This window comes from Ambystoma mexicanum, chromosome 5p (assembly GCF_040938575.1).
Source record: "Ambystoma mexicanum isolate Mex_15411 chromosome 5p, UKY_AmexF1_1, whole genome shotgun sequence".
NCBI classification, from domain to species: domain Eukaryota; kingdom Metazoa; phylum Chordata; class Amphibia; order Caudata; family Ambystomatidae; genus Ambystoma; species Ambystoma mexicanum.
This window is the reverse complement of record NC_090930.1, coordinates 458,328,822-458,345,346: the sequence shown is the minus strand read 5'-3', so window position 1 is coordinate 458,345,346 and position 16,525 is coordinate 458,328,822. Positions and strand designations below refer to the sequence as shown.

The following is a 16,525-nucleotide window of genomic DNA, read 5'->3' as shown; positions in this document are numbered from 1 at the left end:
GTATTACATTACTGGCATTCCTATGTAACAAAATGACACTATAAAATACGATAAACATTAAATAGATATCTCTACAAGAAGACCTGATAATAGATGCTGTTATGGCCCCCTTATGAATACAAAATCACTTCTGAAAAGTGCGGGAACTCTCCAAATAAAGAATGAGTAGTCGTCTGGAGATAGACTAGCGGAGTACCTTTACACGTGTAAAAGCCCCCCGTTGAATCACTGGCCTCTCTTCTTAGTGAACAGTACCAATATGTGCCAGCACCCTCTGCACACACACAGACAGTGTTACAAGTATGTACACACACACGCTGCTTCATAGTGAACACATAGATGCATCTCCCTCTAAAAAGTCAAATCTGTCTCATTTGTCAATATGTGTCCATTTTTCTGGCTGTGGAAGAAAAATAGCATCAACATTTCAAATGAAACAAAGTTAGACAAGGACATTGACAATAGTTTGCTGCTTACGGTATTTTAATCATTTTTTAAATAGTCAAATATTCCATCATTCATGTTTGCCACAGTATTATGTCAGTACACAACGTTACTTACCAACATTAGAAAACTGGGAGTCGAAACCCAAGGTCAGCAGCATGAAGAAAAAGAGAATGGACCAGAGAGGCGAAATAGGCAGCTTCGTCAAGGCTTCTGGGTACGCAACAAATGCCAAACCAAACCCTGGAAAAACATTACAAGATATCTTTAATTGCTATATAAAAAGTGAATATCTCGAACAATTTATGTTTCCACAATTAAACAATTATTGTGCACTTTTCCCCAAAAAATATTTTGCTTCTTAATTCTAAATCCATCCAGTAAATGTTGGCATTAATGCTGTTTGCAAAATATAAAGAGTGTGTATTAGCTCCTTAGACAATACACACGCATATGTATAATAAGCAATTACCAAAATAATAGCAAGTTTCAAATGGTTATTCTCCTGGGATTCCTTTCAATTCTGATAGCTCTAATAGTCGTTGTATTACACCATTAAATAGTCCTCAATGAACTGACATTGGAGATATGTGTGGCTGAGTCGTGCTTGCTGGGATTTTAATTTGCAAAGTGAAGGCTTGGCCCACAAGGGGGCGGGTTCTCTACACACCCAGGGAGTGTGTAGAGAACAGTCTTCACTCCTCTGCATCATTCGTTTTTATTCCAAGCAGCCCTGCCGCGACGTGGAGGCAAATGAAATCTATGTAAAAAAATAAGAACGAATTTGCATGGTGTCTCAGGTCTCACAGAGGGGCACGTCCCATTTGACACTGTTTTTTGTAGTGTAAAATGCATGGAGCTCGTAACTCCACGCATTTTACGTAACCCATAGCTATTTAGGCAGCTGCCGGGGCGCTAGAGAGGTGGCCCTTCCAGTATATATCTGTGCGCAAACAGCGCAGTGTCAATGGTTGGATCTGATATTTTAGCAACTAAATTTACTGAATGTCATTGGCTGTTTGCCAACCAATGACATTCATGAGTGTGGGCGGGGTCACGGGCGCATGTGTTGCGATGATCTGATCTTCTACCTTCATGTTGGGGGACCGTTTTCAAGGGAGGCTGCGGAAATGGCTTGTGCTGGAGGCTGCAGGTAGGGTGTACCACCCAAAGGAGGAAGGGGAGGAAAGAGTTGGATAGGGGGTGCGCCACGTTCATTGCAGTGCATCGGTTACCACAGCGTTCCCTCAAGTGGCCTCTCAGGCATGTAAAAGTCAGAGAACGTTGCCGTGTGTAAACCGGGCCTCTTTGCATGGTGCGTGGTGAGATTTTGTTTTATTGGATGAATGGATTAAAAGCTTTGCGCGAGCATCCCTTGGCAGTGGAATGTGTTCCCGCACTTCACTTGCCCTTGGTCAATGGCTCATTATCCCTGGTTTCAGGGGATAGATGAACCGCCCATAACTTCCCAGCCTAAGCTGTGAAAAAAACATGCATGGGACCGCCGTGCTGCAGCCGGGCTTCTGTTCTCTTCCTGGCAACAGTGAAGAGATTCATGTATATACATTAAAATATGTTAGCCGGTAGTTAAGCTGAAATTAATTATTAGTGATTGTGCGATTTAACGTGCTAGTATGTTTTTTTGTACAATGTTGATAGTTTTTAATGACTGAAGCTTATTTATTTGATTGCCTTAGGTGATCCAACGCGGTTCTAATCTGTTTTCAGAAGCAGTGGATGCCTTCTCCTAAAGTCTTGTTAAAGATTTATGGAAAGGGGGCTTGCCCTGGTAGATGTACTGGGGGCATGCTTCTTCTTTGGCTAACTGGGTAATGTAACACTCACGGCCCATGGACTGGCAGCGATTGCTGAGGCTGAAGGGCCTCTAAGCGTGGAGGTGCACCAGTTCTCATTGAGCATTAATGGAGAGGTGGTGTTGGCAAAAGAGCTCATGGACTGTGTGGTCTTTCATTGCCTAGTTCCGCTCTCGTTGGAGGCCTGGCCAATGGGTCAGACAAGCTGGAGTCACTACCAGTAACAGAACGGGACGTTTCTTTCTGTTCCAGGTGGTCAAATAAGCTTGCAGCATAGTACCAGCTATTCTCAACACGTGGTGAAATACACCATGACACTTGCACACGTAAGAATAATGTACCACCATTAGTACCTAACACCTAATACTTTTTAAGTCAGATTTGTGTGGGTTTGGACAGTAAATTGCATGTTTTGAAAGCCATTTCTTCCAAAGTTATCGTGGGGGGGATAGCCCCCTCGCACCCTCTTTGATGTGTGTTGGGCTCACACGTTGCCCTTGCTCGCTTCCAAATTAGTCGAGAGAGATTTACGCCCCACCTCCATTCAAAATCACCAGCCGCCACTGCTCCAAAGCATCTGACTTTCTCCTCCTTTGAGACGCAACATGTCCGTAGGTATGCACACCGATAACTGCAGTCCACCTCCACACATGCCTTCTGTCTTGAGTTGTACTCAGCACCACAGCACAGCCCATGCATGCCAACCTACCTACCCACCTAGACTTTCACCACCCAAACAAAATGTATACACAAACACATCATTGGGGTTCTCTCTGCCAGAATATGCACTCTCCCATGCGGCTGTTGGTAAATGGTGCCATCCATTTTCAGAAAACTCGGAGCTGCCTCTTTCAGCCTTGCTTTTCAAGGAAATGAAAAAGCTGCTGTTGAGTATATATCACACTTTGTATTGCGATTGCAAACTTGCTATAAACTGGGGCTCTGATTAGTATACAGATAATAGAAACAGCATGTGAGAGGGCTCCATTCAAAGCTTAAAAGGGAGATCTTTTCAGAGAGGGTTTTAACTAAGGAGAGGGATGAAGTCGGATGTCACTCTTTACTCAAGGGAAACTCCATAACAAATGATTAGTAGCTGGCTGAAAGATGTGCACCATTTTCAGTCTCCTGCTCAGGTGTGGGGGTTGCCACATCTGCATCTGCTTCTATGCCAATCAACGACCTTTGAATTATATAGTTGTCACCAAAGCAAGCCAATGATACACTTGGTGTGTGGATTGTCCTGTCACTTCATTTGAATTACCTTCATTTTTACGAAATCCCAAGCCTCCCAACATGTAATTCTGTGGAATTACCAAAATGTGTGTCTAACGGATTCAGGGCCACATCAGGGGTTGGGCGGTATCCCAACGCTATTAGCTATACCGCAACTGAGGAGGAAGGCCGGTAAATCCCCATTCTCATTGAGTCCATTGGACCCAATGGGGGTTACTTGGTGCTATCAGCACTGGCGCAATTAACACCATGCTATAAGCACCGAAAACAGGCAGAAAAGAGACATTTTTACCTCCAGCAAAAAGCTGGAGGTAAAACTCCCACTTTCTGCCCAATTTGAGATTGGATGGAGCAGTAAATGTGGCAGTAATAGCGTTACCGCTGCATTTTACTGCTCCGCCCTACTCGTGATGAGGCCCAGTCAGTTAATGACTGCCAGAAAATGTATCCCAAATGTGGCACATCCCCCACTTTGACAAGGTAATGTTAGCAAATGTGCTTGAGCTCCTTCCCTCAAGCTATTGTCCAGGATATGTCATGTCAAAGCATTTTCAGTCACCTACAGTTTGCATGAAGGTTTGCAGGTGCCGTGTCCTTATTCCACCCTGACATTTACCTCTCAATTAACATGCATTTGAGGAATAATTATATTTAGTTTGCGCAAGAAACCAAATATATTCCTGTTGCACTGCTGATTGTATTTGTCAAGACACGGTCGACCAGACAGTCTGATTGCAAACCGCAGTTACCAGCATTCTAGTTGGGCTAAGAATAGACTCAATGAGGGGAAAATACATTTTTAATAATGACTTTAGCTTCAAAAACTACAAACTCTTTTTCAATTTCAGATTTGATGAACTCTGCTAAATCTACATGCTTATCTCTTTCAGTCATTCCCACAAACCACTGGACTGTGTAGGCCCCAATTTATCCAGACATACAGTTAATTAGTACCCGTCAAGGAGGGGGTGGCTGCCTCGGCCTCCTAGTCAATGATGCGGCTCATAACTGTGTCTTTACCACCTGGTAAAACCCTGTGCCGAGTCTCCTCGGATCGGGAGGCTGCCATATTCCGTTGCTAAAAATCAGGAAAGTGTGCCCTCCTGCGCTGCTGCACATTCATACCCTTACCCCACCCCCTTTTCCACATATTTAGACTCCCACCGGCCCCTCCCCACGTACCTAGTGTTTCCTGATTCCTCGCCGGAGGAAGTGTTATCTTCCCATCCCTGACACCCAAATGGCTGCCATGGAAAGGGAGAAGGGACTACCTGTAGTTCCCTTCTGCCCTATCCATAGCAGACAACTTTTGTTGTAATTTTTTTCTCGATTTGAGAAACGGTTAACATGCCGTTTCTCAACTCGAGAAAAATACACTATTAGTACCCAGGTACAAAGTGCGGTGGCAATAATAGAAATATAACCTTTGGAGGGGGAATTACCTCACCCGTAATGCCTGGTTATATCTGGTTATAGTGCCTGGATTTGAATAGGAAGGCAGTCCGCAAGTGTCCGCTCTTGCGATGAACGTTGTATTTGTTGGACCCTTGCAAAGAAGACTGATGGAAAAGATTGGGACTTTAAGATGGAATGACCTACGTGCCTCAGTTAAACGTCCTCCATTTCGTGACAGTCGTTGCAAATTGAGCTAGTTCATGGTGTTGCTTCAGATGTCAAGATTGGAATGACTAACATTTCTGTTTTGACTTCCTTCATAATGGCCAGAAAGGATTCCAGGATTGGACAGTAGAGTTATCTGGAGAACTTGACTTAGGCAGAATCCTGATAGGTGTGTGTTAACATGGAATCAAGAACTGCTGTTTGATTTATCTGTTTTAGGACACCTTGAGGAGCTTGGCTATCATACAATATAATACAAGGCCAGATGTATGTTTGTCCAATGAAGTCATGCACAGTAGAGACTGCCCGCTGTGCCTGTTGTTAACTCTAGAGAGAGGTGTTGCCTTAGGAATCAAACTTTGGCCCATGTAAACAGGCTTTCACGCTAGTCAGTCTATATTCAGTTTGGAATTTGAGGTTTGGTGTTGGCTTCCTCAGGAGAGGGTGTGTGAGATATCAATGATCACCAGCACAAAACCGTCTTAGGTACCTAATTTCAAAACTTCTGACAAACGGACTCCAAAAATATAAATCAACTGGGAGCTCTGTGGACAATGCTTGTGTGTGTATGTGTGAGGCAGATGATATTTTTAAAGATGCAGGAAAACACATGAGTCTAATATGGTGAAAGGGAATGCTGGTACTCTGTCACTGTCCTTTGCTTTGCTCGACATTTTTGAGACTCCCTTGGGCTTTAAAATTACACTGGCCTATTTCATTGGTGCCAGAATGTAGTATATCATTGAACTGCCGCAGGGTTTTGTACCCGATTTGGCCCTGATGCATTTTGAGGAATTGAGTCACTGAATCAAAAATCATTTTGCAGCTTTGATGTATGCGCTGTAATCTTCCGATTGTCAGAAATAAATTCACACTAGACACAAGGTGCCCCATGTATGTAAGTCTCCTTGAAGCAAGACTATATTGATCTGTTAAACAGTGACCCCACAGATTAATGTATGCAAAATGTATATTAATATGCACGGAAGCGGTAGTGGTTCATGGCTCACACTTAAGCATATGCGATACATACCTTTGATACAATGCTAATGAAATGCATGGTTCCACAAGAAAACATGTTTTTGGTTTGCTTGTTTGTAAGGACAACCTGAATGCCAAAATCAATTCTGCAGATTTTGTAACTCACCTGCATCCGCCACCTTTGAAACGGGTGTGTCCAAGACATGGGCCATGTGTCCCAAAATGGAAAATATAGTAAATCCGGCAAGTAAACTGGTTAAGCCATTTATGATGCAAACAAAAACGGAATCTAAAAAGCAATTGTTGTGGAACTTGTTGTATGAGGAATAAGTCGCCAGACCTCCCCATGCAATGCAGTAGGAGTAGAAAATCTGAGTAGCCGCATCTTTCCAAACCTAAAAAAGAAAATGTTTTACATCAAATCAGCTCTAAAGTTACACTAATTACACAGACTTGTTTGTTTCTCAAGTGACAACGATGACATGTATTAAAACGCTGGAAAAAAGAAGAGTGTCCGGTGAAGTGCCTAGAAACACACCCATTCTAGGTGCACATTTTACCTGCAAACAAATTGCAGTCAATAAAGAAAAGAAAATAGAAGCTATAATTTTTCCTTGAACTCATACGAATCAGCCCCATGGGCCAAATTCCGGGGCAGATATAGAAAGTTACTCTCTGCTTGTTTGTTTCTTTGTTTATTTATTTCTAATGTGCACCAAACACTAGGGTAACAGGGCACAGCAGTAGGGAGATGCACAGTTTACAAGGTTACAAGTAGGTCATGTTATTACAATAAAAACCTGGTATACAATATAATTACAGGTATGAATATAAAGTGAAATAAGACAAGTGTACATATTATATACAATTCAGGTCCTTGAAAACAGTATATTTACAAGGAGAGCTAGGGCTGTGTAAATGGAAGTAGAGCAAACTAGTGGTCAGTGGAGTTGAGCAGGTTGATATAGTTTTTTCTAAAGTGTACGTATGGTTGGCCTACTCCGAGCTCGTGTGGCAGGGAATTCCAAAGTTTAGCAGCCTTCACAGGGAAGCTATTACCGCCGGTAAGTCTAAATCTCGGCACCACGAGGCAATTGGCATTACCAGCTCTTGTCGGCCTAAGGGTCATTCTTCTATTTAATCTGTCTGGAGGTAGGTTGGGGCAGCATTGTTTAAAGCTTTATGGGTCAAGGAGACAGTTTTTAGCAAGATGTTATTGTGGGTGGAGAGCCATTTATATTGCCTTCTAGTAGCGGAGATATGTTCTCTTTTATTAATGCCTATTGCAAATCTTAACGCATTATTTTGAAGAGTTTGTAACCTCTGGATGATAGCTTTATTGGCGCCACTGTATAGAGCATTACAATAATCTAAGCTCAATAGTACTAATACTCTGGCCAAGATTGTGCAGCTGTTATCTGAAAGGAATGGTTTACCTGCCCTGATAAGCTTACAAGTGTAAGCAGTAGTGGAAGCCAGTGATTTCACTTGATGGTCAAAGGACATAGTCGAATCAAGGTAAAAGCCAAGGGTTTTTACTTCCTTGGTTACTTTAATGACATTTCCATCTATGGTAAGTGCAGAGTATTCATGGTCTACTTTCTTAATGTTGGCATGGGTACCAGGGATTATCAGCTCTGTCTTCTCATCATTCAGGCATAGTCCGTGTGTGGCCATCCATGCCTGGATGATGAGATATATCTTATTCACCTGTGCCTAATCCTTGCCATAATCCCCAGAAAGAGGGAGGAGAATCTGTGTATCATCTGCATAGTCGGTGTAGATGATACCCAGAAGGTCCATATCATCGAACAAAGGTTTGGTGAATGTGTTATACAGGGTGGGGGAGACACATGAGCCCTGAGGTACACCACACGTGATAGGGATAGGGTCCGCTGCTGCTGATGGTGAGAAGACTCTCATGGTTCTCTCGCTCAAGAATGATTCGATCCATTTGATGGCTTCTATAGAAAAGTGAGTTGCTGAGTCCAGGTGATTGCACGGGACCTTATGATCCACAAGATCAAATGCAGCTGATAGATCTAAAAGTAGGAGGAGGGCTGTTTTACCTATATCTCTCAGCTCATCAATCTGTGTTTTTAAGTCGAACAGGGCAGTTTCCGTACCATGTAATGGGCGAAAACCGGATTGTCTTACTCCCGGAAGCTTGTGTGATTTGAGACATTTTTGAATCTGTGTATATGCAACCTTATCCAGTATTTTGAGAAGGAAAGGTACTGTCGTGATGGGTCGGTAGTTGGTGGGAATGAGAGGAGTACCCATGATTGTTTTAGGTTGGAGGGGATGGTGCCAGAAGTGAAGGAGGCATTAATCAATTTGGATTTAAATGGGGACAAGTCTCTGGCAGCATCTTTTATAATATGAGCTAGGCAGAGGTCACCTTTGCAGTTAGAGGGTTTAATAGATAAGATAACTTTCTCTACCTCTAATATGGAGGTTTTAGTGAAACAGAATATAGTGATCTTGGCCGTAGGTATGTCACTGGGACAGGGGTCTTCGGGGGGTGCTGTATATTCAGAGAGTCTTTGTTATGGTTTATTTTGTTTTGGAGAGTCTTTATTTTATTGGCTAGAAATTTTGAATATCTCAACACCAGGTTTTGTTTTTGATGCAGATGTCAGGTATGGGTATCGGAGAGTCTAGTTCTTTTAGTATGGTAAATAGTTTCCTCATACTTGAGTTGGAGTTGGCAATACATTTGTTATAGGAGTTTTGTTTGGCCAGGCAGATTCCATTTTTGTATTGTGTGGAGATTGTAATTAGTCTGACATTTTTTTCAGTGGACAGGCATAGTCTCCAGGTAGATTCACACTTTCTTTTTTAGGAGACGTAGGTCCTTTAATTGTGGAGTGAACCACTTGTTTAGGTGGGCTTTAGGTTTACTTGGTCTCAGTTTGAGTGGTGCGATCTTATCTAATGTGGTGAGCATCATTTTATTATATTCATGGACCAAGGTATCGTGGTCTAAGTTGTCAGGGAGTGAATTTAGTGTGGGGAGAATGTCAGGGATCACTTTGTCCATTGTGATATTCTTTTTATTTCTAGTTGGGCAAGGTGGGACAGTTTGGGGGGCCATGGGAGGTGATCTGGTGGTTGATAGTGTGAAGGACACAAGGGAGTGATCTGTCCACACTAACGGCAAGATGGAAGTGATGGTGGCTGTGCAATTATAGTTGGCTACCCAATCTAAGGTTCTCCCTTTGATATGGGTGGGTTTGTTCGTTTTTTGTGAGAGTCCTAATGTGGTAATAATGTTAGCTTTTTCATGGGCATACTTGTCTGCCGGGCCATTGAAGCCTAGATTAAAGTCACCTAGTAGTAGTAATTGGCCGTTGTTTTAAGGTCGTTGGCTAGTGTACTGTACATATCCTCCTCGATTGTCCCAAGAGGACCAGGTGGTCTATAGATTAAATGGATAGTGAGTGACTGGTAGTTGGATAGGGCGAGTTTAGCCGTGAGAATTTCACAAGATTGCAAAGTTTGTGGGGGGGCTAGTCTTAGTGAGAGACTTACTCTAGATTTAATGGCGATAGCTCCGCCTCGAGTTCCATCTCTGTCTTGCCTAGATATCGTATAGCCATCTGGGATGGCTAACATAAGCGAGGGTCCTGCAGCATGTGTAGCCAGGACTCACTAATGGCGAGGAAGTCCAAATTAATTTCCAATATCAGGTCGGAAATGTCTGTGGCATGGGCAACAATTGATCTCATGTTCAGGAGTGCTCCTTTAAGGGAGAGTGCCTCTGTTTTGGCTGTACCCTGGAAAGGACTAAGTGTGTGCTTGTCAATGAATTTGGGTTTAGGTGTCATATGCTGAATGGCATTGGCACAAGAGGCAGACCCAGAGGTAAGTTTGTTGGAGTTCAAAGGCTTCAGGCCAAAGGGACAGGTTGTCCTCTTGTTAATTGGTGATAAGGATCTTGTAAGGGGTTTGTGCAATTTAGAAAGTCTGGCACTGAGTTTAAAGTTTCTAGCAATAGTGGTGCAAAGGTATGTTGCAAATGCTCTAGGACCTGTGATACTATAGTGGTTTGGATAGGTAGTACTGAGGCTATTGGCTGTCATTTTCGACAGGATAGGTGAAACTTGACCAGCCTCGTATGGAGGAATCCACTAGTCACGGTGTTCTAAGGTACTAGTTAGGGAGAGTATAATGGCCACTATAGCCATATATATGCTATTTTAAAATAGCATGTTTAGCAGGTGATAGTGTGGCAGGATTATACGCCTCTAATGGTCAAGGAACATGACAGGGGAACACCAGGAGCTAGAACAAAGTATCCTGGGCCGTGTAGGTATATTTGAATCCCTAAAGGTACAATGATACGGTTCAGGTGGGCCGAAATAGACACATGGGAAATGGAAAGGGGGTACAAAAGCACATGTTCTTAGCAGCAATATATGCACAATCATACACGTGGGAACAGTACCATGTAGGCACAATTTGGCTAAATACACAGAGTGTATGTCCAATAGGCAGAAAGTTAATCAAAAATCCGCCTAAGTCAATAATGTAGCAGGTGAGTACAGTATATAAAGCACAGGATTCTCAACACAGGTAATGTGAGCACCATCAAGATAGGTATGAACGATGCAATGGGTTCACAATTTAAATATCAAGTCAGTCAATAATGCAGTACGAATGGGCCGTGAGGCAATGGGGTGGCAAGTAGTACATAATGCAGTAAATGCACAATCAGTGACAGGTAGTACCGAGGCAGTGTAAATATCGATAAATATAGTCCAGATTTAGAAAGGACATGATATTCGGAGCATTGAGACGCAGTAGTGCTATGATGCGCAGAACACAATTGGGTTAGCATCGGTGGGTGGAGCACATAGGCATGAGTATGCAGTAACACTATTTACGCAATCGATATTCAGATGGGAGAGAGTAAACTTGACACAGATACTAATGGTCAGTGAGGGCGCAGTTGGCGAAGTCGAAGGACAATACGCACAATCAGAGGTTTGGGTGGGAATATATTTGCAGCATCCAGCGGCTAGAGTATAGTCTAGGTTAGCCCGTGGTGATCTAATCACATCGTAAGGCAGGGGGAATGGGTGTCTAGCGCAGGGTAGTCCTAATGCTGATCAGGTTGGATGGGGCCAGAATTGTACAAACAACAGATGCAAAGGCAGTATAATAGGTGGTTTTTCAATGAGGCACATTCAACATGAGCAATTAACATTTAATTTGTCATAGGGGAGGCAGTTCATGGAGTCGATGTGAGGCAGTTAAAATTATAACATGTTCATAGGTCATTGGGAGACTTAACAATTGGCTGTAACGCTGTATGCAATATAATGTTTTAGACTTACTCTCGGGTAGAGCAGTGTAGGCATTCAAAGTCCATTGGCAGCACAAAGGTAGGACAGCAGTGTGAGGCCAGGAGTAAGAGTTACCTTTAGAGCGTGTGTTCAGAGAGATGGGCCGCAATGACCAGGGGGTCTGGCGGACGGCGTGATCGGCTGGTTACAGGCTGTGGACAGGTGAGAGCCTTGATTCCTGAGCCTTGCTGACATGGGCAGGCTTCCGCCAGCCGGCTCACGGGATAAGCTGTTTAAATTCGCCTGGAGGCCAATCGGTGCCCCAAGATGTATGCTGGGCCTGGTTAGGTGGAACTAGTCAGGGCCATACGGCGGTCGGCCATCTTGGAAGGGGTTTCCTTCCACGAGGTAGGCAATGGAGTCGAAAAGCACAAACACAACAGCACAGGCCAACGGAGCCTGCTCACGGAGACTGCTCACGGGTGGCAAGGTGCTATTTAGCACAACAAAGCACTAACAAGTTCTGCTAAAGTTTGATTTCAATTTGTTTATTGGGTTTGCTTACTTCTGTAAATTGATTTGAAAAAATGCCTAAAGTAGGTTAAGTGATTCTGAGAGTGCGCTTTCCTTTTCATGAATTAGCCCCAGAAAACTTGAGACAGGTGGAAATAGACACATTTATATCACACACCTAGTGTAACTGACAAGTTCTTTGTGAAAATGTTATGTGAAAAAGTCTCCAGGAAGGCGCTTGTTCCACTGCACCCCTAAAAGCCTTTCCCACACATATTCAAGGACATGTATTCTTTACTATTATATACTCCATCCTACAATATTTGGAAAGAGTGCTTGATTTTCTTGGGAATGCAAATTTGGGCAAATGTCACCCCCTGGCAACCTTTTCCCAGGCAAACTTTATCACAGGATACCAAACTGACAAGGGGCATTTCAATGATCAATCCAATCAACGCATATGTGGGTGGGTGTCGAGCAACACATGTACGATAAGCCTGAAACCAAATAGTCATCCAAGTAGCCACTTGAAACCATTTCTGAAAAGCCAACCTTCCAAACCTGATAAAACACTTTTCAATGATATGATATGATATGGCATTTGTAACGCGCCTATACACAAGTGTTTCAAGGCGCAACGAGGCAAGGAGGGGGCAAGGGGAGACGGACAATGATCCTACTAGGCCAGGTGTCATTCAGATCGCGCAAGTGCAAGGGTAGAGGGGAAAGGGAAATGTGCAAGGGGAAGGGGAGAGGGAAAAGTGCAGTACATGGTTAGTAGAATACAAGATAAATAATAGGGCCAGCTGGTGGCAAGTGCAAGGTAAGTGCCGGGAGGAGGGGCTGTAGGATACAGAGACAGTCCCGTAGTGCAGGTAGGCGGTGCAGGGAAGAGTGGCTGGGCCAAGGACCGAGATCGGTGAGTGGCCCAGTTGCAGATTCAGTGCAGGTTCAGTGATTTTAGCAGGGGAGAGATGGAGAGAATGCAGAGGCAAAGAGGTAGGTTTTGAGGTGCTTCCGGAACCGGAGATGGTTCTCCTCAAGTTTCAGGGAGGCAGGAAGGCTGTTACAGAGGGAGGCCCCTGCTGTGGAGAGAGATCTACCCCCAGCTCGTTGCTTGGAGAAGCAGCTGACCCTGAGGGAGTTGGAGGTGGATGAGCGAAGAGCTCGAGAAGGAAGATATTTAGGAAGAGAGAGTTGAAGGTATTTTGGCCCAAGGCCCCAGAAGGCCTTGTGGACAATGCAGAGGGTTTTGAACTTATTCCTCGCAGCCACTGGGAGGCAGTGTAGTGATTTCAATCCTGGAGAGATACGGTCCCTGGGCTTGAGGCCAAGGACTAGTCTTGCAGTCCTGTTCTGGATGAGTTGCAAAGGGCAGAGAGTAGATGCAGGAAGATTTAGATAGAGGCTGTTACAGTAGTCCAGCTTCGAGAGAATGATGAAAAGAACTTGTGTAGTTTTGCGTTCCTTTTATTTTTAATTTGTCTAACTTGTATCAGCACAATGCAAGAACATCAGAAGTTGACAATAAAAACGTTATTGAGATCTGTTGTAAAATACATATTTAATTTACCACTATTAGCATTTGGAAATACTGTCACTTTTTGACTGGGCCACCAAAGTAAAACTTCTGAATGTTGGCCAAACATAGTAGATATTCCTATTCTAAACAAGCTTTGGTAAACCTCTTACAAAAGTGATGACATGTGAGCTACTGTCTTTGACGTAAGTTAATTAAAGACACACTTTCAGATCAGGACAGCATTGGGTTCACAGAGAGTCAGAACAAGGAGTGATCACCAGAAGAGGACTGAACTTAGACTGAATGTTGTGTTTTTTATACATTCATCATGTTCAAGTGGAACCAAACCAACCAGGAATGCATTCAATGATCTCATATCATATAAATACAACAGTGTAAGCTACATGGGGTGAGCACTATTACACACATCCGTATTTTTTACTTACCTGAATGGCACACGACTTGCACTTAAGTAAAAGAAATCTAATCCATAACCCCCGTCAATTATGTGAAAATGTTAATCAAAATGCAAACAGGTAAACATTTTAAAAACAGCCACATATGCAAGACAGATAGTGATACATCCATGAAATGGTAAACTAAAACTATTAATTCTCCAAGTGAACACACATAGGGCATGCTATGCAGAAGCCGTTTATAATGGTGCAATCTCATAGGAGCACGCTCTGTGAATCAGGCCTTTAGACTTCACACCATTGCCTGATTCCGAGATGCTCTGGAAATATTCAGATGTTGGTCGGCACATAAGTTCATCAAATTGAAGGACTTTGAGATACGACTGCAAATACAGCTCAACCATTTGACAACCAGACAGGGATGTTGATGACAATGGAAAGCTTTAATGTATGACTGCCATCCCTAACCAGAGGTCTGGTTTGCAGTGAAGTCCAGGGACAGAGAACAGGAATGAGGTAGCATTTTCAAACCTATGTGCCTCATTTCCTTGCTGTGCCTCAGTATTTAATGAAATGCCTTCAAGTGATACACATATTAAAAGAGTAATATGCAAAATGTGATAATAAATGAATGGATAAATATGTAACATTAAAAAAGCCCTTCATGAAAAAAGGTGTATAGAAAAGCCCCAATCCCCTTCAGATGTATCTATATATAGAACATCAGATTGCATAGTGCTCTTAAAAAGTATGTTCTTAATTTCCCAACTAACTCACTACATTAGGTTCCCATCAAACAGGTGTGCTCTATACTAGTAGCAATCTATTTTATTGATTTATTTATTTAAACATTTCTATTGCGCCGGTAACTCGCAAGTCTCGGGCGCAGATACATGGACACCTGGGATGAACACAAATAACGAGACAAAACAGACGCTGGAAATGCGTGTCTGGGTATTTTTGCAGATTAGTTGTCAGTCTCCACTTGCTTGCGGAAGCGTAGATAATTAGCTTCTTTTCTTATGTTAATGGTCAGGTTATTCCACAGCCCTGCAGTAATGATCGGAAAGGATTTGCCTAATCCCAGCTTTCGTTTGTGGCCGGCTACCACAATCATATTTTTATCAGCTGATCTTAGAGTGCAGGTTGGTACATAGGTGTACATTTTAGATTTCAAGTACCTTGGTGCCTTTCCATAGATGCAGCGATGGGCTAGGGTGAGGGTCTTGAATTGAATTCTGTTTCTGAGATTTATGCCAGTGCAGCTCTTTTCTGGAGTTACTGATATGATCGGATTTGGATATATACTTAATAATCCTAACCGCGTTGTTCTTTATGATCTGGTAACCTTGAAGGCATTTGTTGTTTGCTCCGACCATCAGGGCATTACCATAATCCAAGTGGCATAAAATGGTTGCCCTGGTCACTATGGCGCAATTGTCCTCCGATAAGTATGGTCTGATGGCTTTAAGGAGTCTAAGATAATAGTTCCAAGTCTTTTTTATATATAACATCTGTGCTTCAGCTCCTAATTATGCTTCCATCATCATGCCCAATGTTTTAACTTTGTCAAGAACTTTGATCTCTGTGTTTTTGATCTGAAATGAGCTATATTCCGCAAAGAGGGAGTTTCTAGCCTCATGGGACCTGAAGACCATCAATTCGGTCTTCTTACCGTTTAAGCACATTCAGTTAGTGTCCATCCACTGCTCTATACTGGAATAGATCTTAAGTAAATTATCATTATCTTTTTTGTGGTCACCACAAAGTTCCATCACTAGCTGAGTATCATCAGCATAGTTGGTAAAGAAGATGTTCATATGATCTAATATGTGGCAAAGAAATCTAAGATAAATATTAAACAGTAGAGGGGACGTGCTAGCTCCCTCAGGGACCCCACAAAGAATTTCTCTTTCTGTCAAGAATTTATCTCCACAGTAAACACGTGATGTCCTTTTTTTTAAGAAGGACATTATCCACTTTTTTGCTGCTAATGAGCAGTTAGCAGTTTTGCCCAGCGCAACTTCGAGTAAGCTGTGATCTAATAAATCGAATGCTGCACTGAGATCTAGTAAAATTAGAAGGCCTGTTTTCCCTTTATCCATGATGCTAAGCATTTGGCATTTAAAGAATACCTCCATTGCATTTGCACACCATTTAAACAATCAGTTCAATCACACACTCTCTATTTTTTTTAAACCTTCTTTATACAGAATTTACTCTATACATAAAATGTTTATTAATGTTCATGGGTTGGGTTTCCAATTTGTTGTTGCTATGAGAGCTGTTTTAAAAAATTCCACAACTATCTGCAACCTTCAATGAGCTTGAACAGTAGCATCCATTCATCAAAAGGAAAGAATGACGTTTCTTGAGTTCGTTTTATGATAATACCATGACATAGCATCAAATAACTGCCATGTTATTATATAAAAAAGAAATCCCTGGCCAGTCGTAAAATGCATGTTGTGGGTGATTCACCAGCAATGTCATTTGGGGGTCGCAAGAGGTCGCAAGAGCGACCTCTGTTTGTTGGTTTGCCACATCTGGGCCGATCCTGCGTCCCCAGGCAAATCCACCAAACATAAGCCTGCAAATGGGCCAGGGCGTGAGTTCACGTGAGAACTGTCTGCACCTCTGAAAGAGCAGGTGTTCCTGGAGTCAGGCCCTGTGCATCAAAATTCACGC

The 16,525-nt window shown here is 42.8% G+C and overlaps 1 protein-coding gene across 2 annotated transcripts in view; it reads right to left on the bottom strand.

The window, feature by feature from the left end:
- The window catches only part of LOC138481015 (sodium- and chloride-dependent neutral and basic amino acid transporter B(0+)-like), a 995,695-nt gene that overhangs the window by 376,740 nt on the left and 602,430 nt on the right, over positions 1-16,525 (bottom strand). For both annotated transcript variants that reach the window (XM_069612862.1, XM_069612863.1), the window contains 2 exons: positions 6,262-6,490; positions 562-687 (listed from right to left, as the gene is read on the bottom strand). In XM_069612862.1, the coding sequence (XP_069468963.1) occupies positions 562-687; positions 6,262-6,490 (355 nt within the window). The remainder of the gene's footprint in view (positions 1-561; positions 688-6,261; positions 6,491-16,525) is intronic.